Source organism: Danio rerio, chromosome 6, assembly GCF_049306965.1.
Source record: "Danio rerio strain Tuebingen ecotype United States chromosome 6, GRCz12tu, whole genome shotgun sequence".
NCBI lineage: Eukaryota > Metazoa > Chordata > Actinopteri > Cypriniformes > Danionidae > Danio > Danio rerio.
The window spans coordinates 540,001-552,500 of record NC_133181.1 but is presented as its reverse complement, the minus strand read 5'-3'; the positions used below and the strand labels follow the sequence as shown (position 1 = coordinate 552,500).

Genomic DNA, 12,500 nt, shown 5'->3' with positions numbered 1-12,500 from the left:
ACAGAAACATCTACTGGCTTGGTAAGGACTAGAGCCAGTGACGTTCTTGCTGTGAGGCAACAGTGCTAACCACTGGGCCACCGTGCCACCCATCTAGGAAAGGAGGAGGAGTAGGGGAGGAAGACAAAAATGACTGTGGTATTGAACTTAGGTTATTCGTGGTGACTTAGGAATCATCTCATTGGTGAATCATGAATTGGCTAATGCAGGACCAGCTGTGATCAATCATAAGCATGTGATCCTCTCAACATTACTTCATAAACAACATTTACTAGTCTTAGTACACGACGTAATATAGAACGGTCAAGCTTTGAATAGCTTTGAATTACTTACAAACTTTGTGTGTGTGTGTGTGTGTGTCACCTGTGGACTGGAAGACGCTGACGTTGCAGTTGCAGTAGCGCGTGGCGAAGGCCTCCATCATGCGGTCGATCTTCTGCGCTTCACCCGGCAGACGGAAACTCCATAAAAACTGCCTGATAATAAAAACAGAGCAGGAATCACACACACACACACACACACACACACTCAGCACATGCAGAAACACGGACAGGAATCACACACACTCAGCACATGCAGACGCAGGAGTGCTGAGGGCTCTTTATAGCTATCTAAATGCAGTCTAAAGCACACAGTACAGGGGCACTTAGGACAAGTCCACTTCTATTATTTTAAAGATGACCCATTCTGCCCAAGATGTAAAATGAGTCTCAAGAATGTGTGTAGTAAAGTGTGAGCTGAGAAGAGCACACAGATAATGTTCTCCAGCTCTCTGAAACTGACCCTTTTAGAGGCTTTGATCCTAATTGTGGTGTTTTGGTGACTGTCGCTTTAAATGCAAATGAGATTGTGCTCTTTTCAGAAGAGGGCGGAGCTACAGACGGCTGTGCATCACCATAGCGACAGACTAAAAACAGGACTAGTGTTATCAGTGTGAAAAAGTGACTGCCTTCATTGGAGACTCTACGTTTCACATCTCCACAACACGTTCGTTACTTAAACAGCATGCTGCAGGACGTCAAAACGAAACCTGCGCCAGCCTGACACTACAAATAAACACTTGTGTTGAGCCTGACGTGTATGATAGAGTGTGATGTCTCACCGTAAGGCCTGCACCAGGTTCAGGTCAGAGAATTCGTGCAGCTCCACAAACGCCTTGAGAATCTGCAAGTGCATCTCCTCCCTGCACACACACACACACACACACACACACACAAACACACACACACACACACACACACACACACACACACACACACACACACACACACACACACACGTCTGTTATAGAATACTGTAGACATATTGCTATGGCACTCCATTATCCATCCAGTGTGTCACGCCTCATTTAAGTTGTTATATTAATTTTTATTCTTATTTATCAAAAATAAATTTATATAAATAAATATATTAATAAATAAAATATATATTCTCAAATTTGCATAATAAATAAGGCTCCATCATACACTCACCGGCCACTTTATTAGGTACACCTGTGCAACTGCTCGATAACGTTAACTAATCAGCCAATCACACGGCAGCAGCTCACTGCATTTAGGCATGTAGACATGGTCAAGAGGATCTGCTGCATCAGAATGGGGAAGAAAGGGGATTTAAGAGACTCTGAACGTGGCATGGTTGTTGCTGCCAGACGGGCTGCTCTGATTATTTCAGAAACTGCTGATCTACTGGGATTTTCACGCACAACCATCTCTAGGCTTTACAGAGAATGCTCCGACAGAGAAAATATCCAGTGAGTGGCAGTTCTGTAGGTCAAAGGTCAGAGGAGAATGGCCAGACTGGTTCCAGCTGATAGAAAGGCAACAGTAACTCAAATAAGCACTCGTTACAACCGAGCTCTGCAGAAGAGCATCTCTGAACACACAACACGTCCAACCTTGAGGCGGATGGGCTACAGCAGCAGAAGAGCACACCGGGTCTTGAGGGAATTTGGCCTCAACAACATGAAAGCATGGATCATCCTGCCTTGTATCAGCGGTTCAGGCTGGTGGTGGTGGTGTAATGGTGTGGGGGAGATTTTCTTTGGCTCCATTAGTACCAATTGAGCATCAACGCCACAGCCTACCTGAGTATTGCTGCTGACCATGTCCATCCCTTTATGAGCACAGTGTCTCCATCTTCTGATGGCTACTTCCAGCAGGATAACGCAGCATGTCATAAAGCTCAATCATCTCAGACTGCTGAACATGACGATGAGTTCACTGTACTCAAATGGCCTCCACAGCCACCAGAGCTCAATCCAATAGAGCAGCTTTGGGATGTGGTGGAACGGGAGATTGGCATCATGGATGTGCAGCCGACAAATCTGCAGCAACTGTGTGATGCTATCATGACAATATGGAGCAAAATCTCTGAGCAATATTTCCAGTAGCTTGATGAATCTACACCACAGAGGAAGCCAGTACTAGTAAGGTGTACCTAATAAAGTGGCCGGTGAGTGTATACTAGTGTACAGATGCATCATAAATTGTCCAGATTTGATGATTTACTGAATACAGGATAATTATTTTAAAAGGTTATGTTTTAATCTCACTCTACACCCGGCAGAGTGTTTCAGAGCGAGCCATAATTACATGCTTTCACATTCATGCTCTTAGAAATATAATATTTTAGTAATTTCTATGACTTTTTCCAGGTTTACAAAAATCTGTTATAATAAAGCTACTCAACTGAACACAGCTTTATTTCCTGCCATCATTTTCACTGTTAAAACAATATCTAATAATTAACCGGTTTCATTTTATGAATTGTTTACAGGTTTGTTTCTATTTACAGATCATGCAAATTCAGCTGTTTATTACTGTTTATGTAAATTCAGCAGTATAACCAAGCGACTTTAATGGACATTTTACAATATGTCATATGCGAAATAAGAATATAACTCTTTAGATTGTATAAAATAAAGAATAAATAAGATGTGCAGATGCTGTTGTGTGCACCATACTGGAAAAAAAACTCATTTTTTCATTTTCTGTAGTATATGTATTAACTGTTTGGAAATCATTTTGACTGGGATCATATTGTAAGTGAGAGCATCTGCATAAAATATAATAAACAAATCATAAGCAAGCACACATACAAACAATAGAGCAAAGATACAAGAGAAATAGAATAGTATAATATGGTGTTCAGGTAAATAATTGAAGAACCAAGTGTAAAAACACACTATAGTCTACCGTGTATAATTCGATGTATAATTCAAATAACCATGTTTAAAAGGCAGCCACTCGACCCCTTTATCAAGAGGTAAGATGAGTCTTGTGTCTCCACAATGTGTGTGTAAAGTGTCAGCTCAAACACTCATCAGATTATTGATCAGAGCTTTCAGAATGTTGGATTTTCAGCTCTGAGCACACTGGAGCTGTTTTAGTATTGTGTTTCTGTCAGCCCAGTATGACTGTGGACACACTATACCACACACAGCTCCGTCCACACAGCGCACAGAAGAGCATTTACAGCACAGCTGCCCTTTACAGCTGTCATGATTCAACTGCACAAATGACTGAACTGTTAAGCAGCCCTACGTGTGTGAACAAGAAAAAAGATAAATATGATGCTCAGATGTTGTTGTGTTGTGTTGTGCTGTGTTGTGTTGTGTTGTGTTGTGTTGTGTTGTGTTGTGTTGTGTTGTGTTGTGTATCACCTTTCCCCCAGGAAGTCTCCGATGGCCGTTTTGTTCAGACCTTCCTCTTTATACAGAAACTCTGCCACACGCTCCGCTTTCCAGTCCAGCAGACCGTTGTCCACCAGAAACCTGATGCCCTGAAACACAGAGATAGAGGAGATACAGCTGTGCACACACACACACACACACACACACACACACACACACAGAGATCCTGCACGGCAGATTCTGGGGAATCTCCTGCAACACACACACACACTTCCTTTACAGAACAACGAAAGAAATAAAAACCTCCAGCACGCACAGACACACACACACACACACACACACACACACACAAACACACATGCACTTAAACTGATAATCACACACAAGCAGACACACATGCACACACACACTGAAAACAGACTCATACACACAATAAAACACACACACACAAACACTCAAACAGATAATCACCCTCAGACACACTCAAACTGAAACACACACAGACACACAAACACACACTCTAACAGACACACACTCAAACAGACACACACACAAACTTAAACGTACACACACACGCACTCAAACAAACACACACACACACACAATAACACACATATTCACTCAAACAGGTAGACAGACACACTCACACACACACACAAACAGACACAGAGACACACATACACTCAAATACTGAATTGAACATCACACACACACTCACACACACACAAACAGACACAGAGACACACATACACTCAAATACTGAACTGAACATCTCACACACACACACACACACACACACACACACACACAGAACTGAACATCACACACACTCAAATGAACCAGTGTACTTGTGTGTATTTCACTGTGTAAGTTTGTTTGGTGTGTGTTTCTCTGTGTAAATGTGTACGTGTGTGTGTGTGTGTGTGTGTGTGTGTGTGTGTGTGTGTGTGTGTGTGTGTGTGTGTGAGCTGATGGTGGTCTCGCTGTTCAACAAACAGCAGCAAAACCACAAAGACTCAAATCGAGAAACCAGAAGTATTTCAGGTGCGGACCTGAAGGAGGTTTGATCTGATCTTCTTCCCACACACACACACACACACACACACACATACACATACACACACACACCTGTCTGTCACATTCACACACTTATAAACAGACACATTCAAACAAACAGACACACGTGTGCAAACAGAACTGAACCTGAACAATACACACACACACTCTCCTAAACGTGACATTTACATACACACACACACACACACACACACATTTATAAACACGAAATAAACAAAAAAAACTCTCACACATTCAAACAGATGCACACATGCACACACAGAACTAAACAACACACACACACATACATGGACTCACACATCTTCATCCCAGACACACTTCTGTCTGGCACATACATTCATACACACACACACACACACACACAGCTGAATGAGTGTCTCTCTCCGTGTCTCTCCAGTAGTGAATCATACAGCATGTGTATGTGTGTGTGTGTGTGTGTGTGCGTTAACATCAAGTAGGTATGTCTGCAGCCCAGAGACCTCCAAGTGGGAGGGACTTAAACCACAGGTAGGCTGGGTTTAGGTGGAGTGGGTGGAGCAGATGTTAATAAGACACATCAGGTGAGTGTGAGGTTGGGTTTAGGGTTGAGGTGGGTGTAGACGTTCATAAAGCACAACACTGGACTCTGTCAAGCACAAGACTTTCAATAAATGAGACCTCCAGCTGGCTCCGACCTCTGTTTAACATGGGGGTCTCAGATCAATAAAGGAGAGACAGAGAGACAGACGCTCCAATCGTCACCCCACAGTGGAAAACATCTTCTTCATCATCATCATCATCTTGATCATCATCATCATCATCATCCTCATCATCCTCTCACCTTTTTAGGGTCCATGTTGAATTTCTTCTTTCCACTGCTGAAGCGTTTTTCTCTCTCCAGTGTCTTACTGCAACAACAACAACAACAACAACAACAACAACAACCCTTTACACCTGAGCCGGAGTTACAGAGAGACACAACACAGATAATATTACAAACAACAACAACAGCAACAACAACAACACCCCAGGAGATGCTGGACTCACTTGTCTTCTGCCGACTTGAAGTCCTGAATATCAGCCATCACATTCTCAATCTGACTCTTCAGTTTCTGGAAAACAGCAGGACACGTCAGATGACCACACACACACACACACACACACACACACACATACACACACACTGACACAAAAACACACATACACACACTTAACAAACAAACACACACACACACAGACACTGACCCAAAAACACACATTTAACAAACAAACAAACAAAACATACAAACACACACACATACACACACACACACACACACACACTGACCCAAAAACACACATACACACACTTACAAACGCACACAGACCCAAAAACATACATACACACTTTACAAACAAACACACACACACACACACATACTGACCCAAACATACGCTTGCAAGCAAACACACATACTGTACACACACACACACACACTGACCCAAAAAAATACACATACACACACTTACAAACACACACAGACCCAAAAACATATATACAAACACTTACAAATAAACACACACACACACAAACTGATCCAAACACACACTTGCAAGCAATCACACACATACAAACACATATATAATTAAACACACATACACTGACCAACACACTGAGCCAAACAAACACAAACACAAACATGCACACAATTACAAACTAACACACAAACCAGTCATCTTTCTGAACACCAACACACACTCGTTTCATTCACACACCGAGTGTTTGGTGTGTGTATGTGTGTGTGTGTGTGTGTGTGTGTGTGTGTGTGTGTGTGTGTGTGTGTGTGTGTGTGTGTGTGTGTGTGTTCACCTCGATGTCCTCCAGCAGGATCTGCTTGTGGATCTTCAGCCGCTCGATCTCCATCTGCTCCTCCACCGTCAGCTCTGACACACACACACACACACACACACACAGCTGTCAGACTCTACACACATCACACCATATCGAGATAAAGATGTACACACACAGACACACACTCACTGTAAACACTGTAAACAGATTGTGTGTGTGTGCGTCTGTGTGTGTGTGTATTTTTATGTGCGAGAGTGTGTCTGTGTGTTTCTTTAAATGTGTGTGTTTGTGTTTGTGTGTTTTTCTGTGGGTGATGCAGTAGTGCAGAAGGTAGTGCTGTGGCCCCACAGTAAGAAGGTCTCTGGTTTGAGTCTCGGCTGGGTCAGTTGGTGTTTCTGTGTGGAGTTTGCATGTTCTCCCCGTGTTGGTGTGGGTTTCCTCCGGGTGCTCCGGTTTCCCCCACAGTCCAAACACATGCGCTATAGGGGAACTGATCAACTACACTGGCCGTAGTGTATGAGTGTGCATGAGTGTGTATGGGTGTTTCCCAGTACTGGGTTGCAGCTGGAAGGGCATCCGCGGTGAAAGTTTCTCTGTGAAAGTGTGTGTACGTGTGTGTTTTTCTCTGTGTAAGTACGTATGTTTCTCTGTAAGTGTGTGTGTGTTTCTCTGTGTGCGTCCGCATGGGTTTCCTCCGGGTGCTCCGGTTTCCCCACAGTCCAAAGACAAGTGGTACAGGTGAATTGGATAGGCTAAATTGTCCGTAGTGTATGAGTGTGTGTGTGTAGATGTTTCCCAGAGATGGGTTGCGGCTGGAAGGGCATCCGCTGCGTAAAAACTTGCTGGATGAGTTGGCGGTTCATTCCGCTGTGGCAACCCCGGATTAATAAACGGACTAAGCCGACAAGAAAATTAATGAAAGAATATATATATATGTGTGTCAAACACACACACACACACACACACACACAGCAGTGAGAAGCTCAGAGCTGAATTGATCATTGTGTGATGCAGAGAGTGATTGTCTGACGATAGAATAACTCAGCTGAATTCAGAAGGAACTGATCCCGAATAACACACTCATAATAATGACACACACGCACAACACCCCCCCACACACACACACACACTCGCTGATAAAATAGTGCTGTATAATTTTGGGCAAATCTAGCATCTGCTGTAGCGATAGAAAACTGGAATCAGTCAATATAATCAGCGTATTTTGGTGCATTTAAACAAAAGTGTTATTAAACAAATATATGTATTCATATAATACTTTAGTCACCAAACATGTTTAGAAATTAAAAAACAATACAAATAAATTCAATTTTTTCTCTTTTTTTAAATTGAATGCTTTTAAAATCCTCAAGCAGTCAGAGGCTTCACAAGCACATGCACAGAATGAGCTATAACCCAGACTCCACACTGCAGACACTGACGTGAATATGTGACTGATCAGACTACAATACCAGTGCTGAAACCATCCACCATGCAGCCCTTTAGTCATTCATTCAGCTTAGTCCCTTATTCATCAGGGGTCGCCACAGCGGAATGAACCACCTACTATTCCAGCATATGCTTTACACAGCGGATGCCCTTCCAGCTGCAACCCAGTACTGGAAAACACCCATACACACACATTCACACACACACACACACACACACACACTCATACACTTCGGCCAGTGTAGTTGATCAGTTCCCCTATAGCACATGTGTTTGGACTGTGGAGGAAACCGGAGCACCCAGAGGAAACCCACGCCGCAGGGAGAACATGCAAACTCCACACAGAAACACTAACTGACCAACTGAAGCTCGAACCAGCGACCTTCTTACTTATGCTAACCACTGGGCTACCATGTCACCCCAATTAAGTCATGAAAACATGAATTATAAATGGTCTCTGAATGTTCAAAACATCAATTTTTCATTTTATTTATTTATTTTTTTGATGTTTTTGGTTTGAAAATGTTCATTAAAATTGGGGAAATGCTCTAATGTGTATAAAAAATAGAAATACATATCTTATCATTGTGCAAACATTATGGAAGCATTAGTTTTACATTTAAAAAACATTCACATAACACACAACAAGAGAAAATATTACATAAAATTGACAATATGTCACTGCATAAAACTGAACCATGATTAATGAATGAACGTCAGTGTTTATTAAGTGTTGGTTTCTATATTAGTGTTATTTATTGAGCACTTATTTAGTTTATTAGAGCTCTGAGAAGGCATTTCTCTAGAACGTTTGTTCATAACCTTGAGGCAACGTTGCCGTAACATTCTGAGAACGTTCCCCATTAGAGGTTCAGTTACAGTTACAAATAAATGATGAAAATATTGTCCACATTGCTAGTGTTATGATCAAAAACACACACAACTGGAGAAGTAAAAAACAATCAAACATCTGAAAGAACACCTATACTATACCACACACACACACACACACACACACACACACACTTACATATATAACAAATATCTCCTCAGAGAGTGTCAGAAGCTGGGGAAAGTAGTTTAGTAATGAGTGTGTTACCTGTGTCGCTGCACTCCATCATTGTTTGTTTGGTGAAAGCTGTGTGTTTGTGCTCATGTCTGCATTCAGTGTGTGTCAGTGTGTCAGTGTGTGTGTGTGTCTGTGTGAGTTCCTCATCAGATCTACTGCCCTGCCCTGTGAACACCCGTTTCACACCAGAAGTCGAGCGCTTCCGCAGGAGGGGGACTTCACAACACCACAAACACACACACACACACACACACAGAGAGAGAGAGAGAGAGAGAGAGAGAGAGAGAGAGAGAGAGAGAGACTAACATATACACACACACAGAAATACACTCACACTCTCTCACATACACAAACAAAAAACCTCACAAATCCACCCTCACTTACTGCCACCATACACACACACACACACACAAAAACGCAGACACACTCACAGAGAGATAAAGAAACAAACTCACTCAAACACACACACACACATACACAGAGAGAGAGAAATATACACACACACACACACACACAGTGAGGTTGATATGGGGTCTACTGGCGCCCTCTGCTGCGCACTAATACACAACAGCTCACAACAAACAAAAGAGCTCATATGACGCAAAAATCACCGTGTGTGAGCTGTTTAGACAGGAGTGTGTGTAGTAGAGTGTGTTTACAGTCATACTGGAGCGACAGAAACACAACCGGTCTCTTTTGTTTAATTTCCTGATGTAACGGAGGCCAGCTAGTGAAGTGCTGTGCAGGTAACCTCACTCCTCTGACCTCTAGAGGTGCTCTAGTGACAGACACTAGAGGCCATGGACTTTAGCCTCCTTGGTAGAGCAACCGTCGGTTCGATACCAACTCGGAGCAGGTTGGGTGGCATAGGCAACGTTTCTCCAATCTTCTATTGTCTAGTTTTGGTGAGTCTGTGTGAATTGTAGCCTCAGTTTCCTGTTCTTAGCTGACAGGAGCGGCACCCGGTGTGCTCTTCTGCTGCTGTAGCCCATCCGCCTCAAGGTTGGACGTGTTGTGTGTTCAGAGATGCTCTTCTGCAGAGCTCGGTTGTAGCGAGTGCTTATTTGAGTTACTGTTGCCTTTCTATCAGCTGGAACCAGTCTGGCCATTCTCCTCTGACCTCATCATCAAGGCATTTGCACCCAAAGAACTGTCGCTCACTGGATATTTCCTCTTTGTCGGAGCATTCTCTGTAAAGCCTAGAGATGGTTGTGCGTGAAAATCCCAGTAGATCAGCAGTTTCTGAAATACTCAGAGCAGCCAGCAACAACCATGCCACGTTCAAAGTCTCTTAAATCCCCTTTCTTCCCCATTCTGATGCTCGCTCTGAACTGCAGCAGATCCTCTTGATCATGTCTACATGCCTAAATGCAGTGAGCTGCTGCCCTGTGATTGGCTGATTAGACATTTATGTTAACAAGCAGTTGGACAGGTGTACCTAATAAAGTGGCCGTTGAGTGTTGATTCATCAGATTTGTGCATCTGAAAAACATCAGACCGCCTGTAGAGTGTGTGTGTGTGTTCATAATCGGTGCTCTTTCTAGTGGAAACATCAATACTGCAGTATCTCAGAGCAGATCGTTTCTCAGAAATGAAGATGAACAGATCATGTAAAAGCTGACATTATGAGCTCTGCACTGGTTGAGTGGTTAGTTAAGAGACACTAACCAGTCCAAACAATCAAACGAACTCTCCATGACGATCTTCTCCCCGGCGTCGCCACGGCAACAGCACACAGATGCAAATGTGCTCCGATTAAAATAGTAAATAACAAGCAGCAACTTCAGATTCATTAGAGAAACTGTGTGTGAAGATACCAGAGTGAAGCGCTTGTGCCTGCTTTACTGAAGCAGTGCCCTCTGTGTGTGTGTGTGTGTGTGTGTGTGTGTGTGTGTGTGTGTGTGTATGTAGTGCTAACACTACAGTGCAATTTTTGTCATTTTCATTCATTCATTCATTCATTTTCTTTTTAGATTAATCCCTTTATTAATCAGGGGTCGCTACAGCGGAATGAACCGACAACTTATCCAGATCATGTTTTGATGGGTTGTTGTGACGGTCAGTAAATGATGTGAACGCTTTCGGTTTCATTTTCACTGCTAAGTGCGGTTCATACTTCCCATGCGTGGGGGTTGTGATGGTCACGGGGGGGAAGGGGGGGTGGGGGTTCGCGCAGGGGCCCCCTTATCGTGCGAGGTCCCCTACGGTGGGTGCTGGCTGCGTTGCCACTGCTTAAAGTTTATTAGCACCAATAACTATGGTGGATTAAGGGTGGCATGGTGGCTCAGTGGTTAGCACTGTGGCCTCACAGCAAGAAGGTCTCTGGTTTGAGCCTCAGCTGGTCAGTGTGCGTTTCTGTGTGGAGTTTGCATGTTCTCCCCGTGTTGGTGTGGGTTTCCTCCGGGTGCTCCGGTTTCCCCCACAGTCCAAACACATGCGCTATAGGGGAACTGATCAACTACACTGGCACTAGTGTATGGGTGTGTATGGGTGTTTCCCAGTACTATAGAAGTGCATCTGCTGTGTAAAAAATTTGCTAAAATAGTTGTTGGTTCATTCCACTATGGTGACCCCTGGTGAATAAAGGTAGGGTGGCCGAGAGAGCTTAACGCGCTGCAGTTTAAGAAAGCACATGCAACTACAAAAAACACCAGCAAATAAAGAGACGATCCTCATCAGTTTGACAGCACACGAGTTGCACATCTCTCACAGCACAAACACCTGAAGAAACACACTGCAAATCGGCCACAACACTTGCAAAAAGCCACGTAACACAATGGAAATGTGTCAAGAGGACCCAAAAACATGACCCTGCTGAGATATGCATGTGTTATTATCATGTATGTGGTGTAGTCCGGATATTGAAACACAACTCGCCTTTCAAAGAGCACCAATCACTTCACTGACATCATAACACATCAAACCTCAGCAGGGTCCGTCATGGTTTTGGGTCCCCTAGAAACACTTATATTGTGTTACGTGGATATTTGCAAGTGTTGTGGCCGATTTGCAGTGTGTGTGTGTTTCTTCAGTTGTTTGTGCTGTGAGAGATGTGCAACACGTGTGCTGTCAAACTGATGAAGATCGTCTCTTTATTTGCTGGTGTCTTGTGTTATTGCATGTGCTTTCTTAAACTGCAGCGCGTCAAGCTCTCTCGGCCAGCGCATAAAGGACTAAGATGAAGGAAAATGAATGAGTGAATGAATGAATGAATGTTTCACCTGTGCAGTTGTTTTTCTCTCTCCGCACTGTTAATAAGTGCATAAACTGCCAAACCTGATAAATCCTAAATGTGCTGGAGTGCCAGAGGCGGATTATTTATAAGGACGGAGCTCTTATTTATTCATTCCCAGCACTCACTCAGGAGTTTCACGCTTCATTAAAAAAGTAAACTTTTTGTCTGGCAATTCTGACTGTGTTTGCCAGTGTTTTGCATGAAAAATAAGATGTGGAAATTGACTTTA

At 43.2% G+C, this 12,500-nt stretch overlaps 1 protein-coding gene across 3 annotated transcripts in view; it reads right to left on the bottom strand.

The window, feature by feature from the left end:
* The window catches only part of cyth4b (cytohesin 4b), a 17,580-nt gene extending 8,135 nt beyond the window's left edge, over positions 1-9,445 (bottom strand). The window contains exons 1-7 of one of the 3 annotated variants that reach the window (XM_073952431.1): positions 9,067-9,445; positions 6,540-6,613; positions 5,738-5,802; positions 5,532-5,598; positions 3,665-3,783; positions 1,103-1,183; positions 364-476 (exon numbers count right to left, since the gene is read on the bottom strand). In XM_073952431.1, the coding sequence (XP_073808532.1) occupies positions 364-476; positions 1,103-1,183; positions 3,665-3,783; positions 5,532-5,598; positions 5,738-5,802; positions 6,540-6,613; positions 9,067-9,088 (541 nt within the window). In that variant the 5' untranslated portion in view covers positions 9,089-9,445. 3 annotated transcript variants of the gene reach the window in all.
* Positions 9,446-12,500: the final 3,055 nt, after the last annotated feature.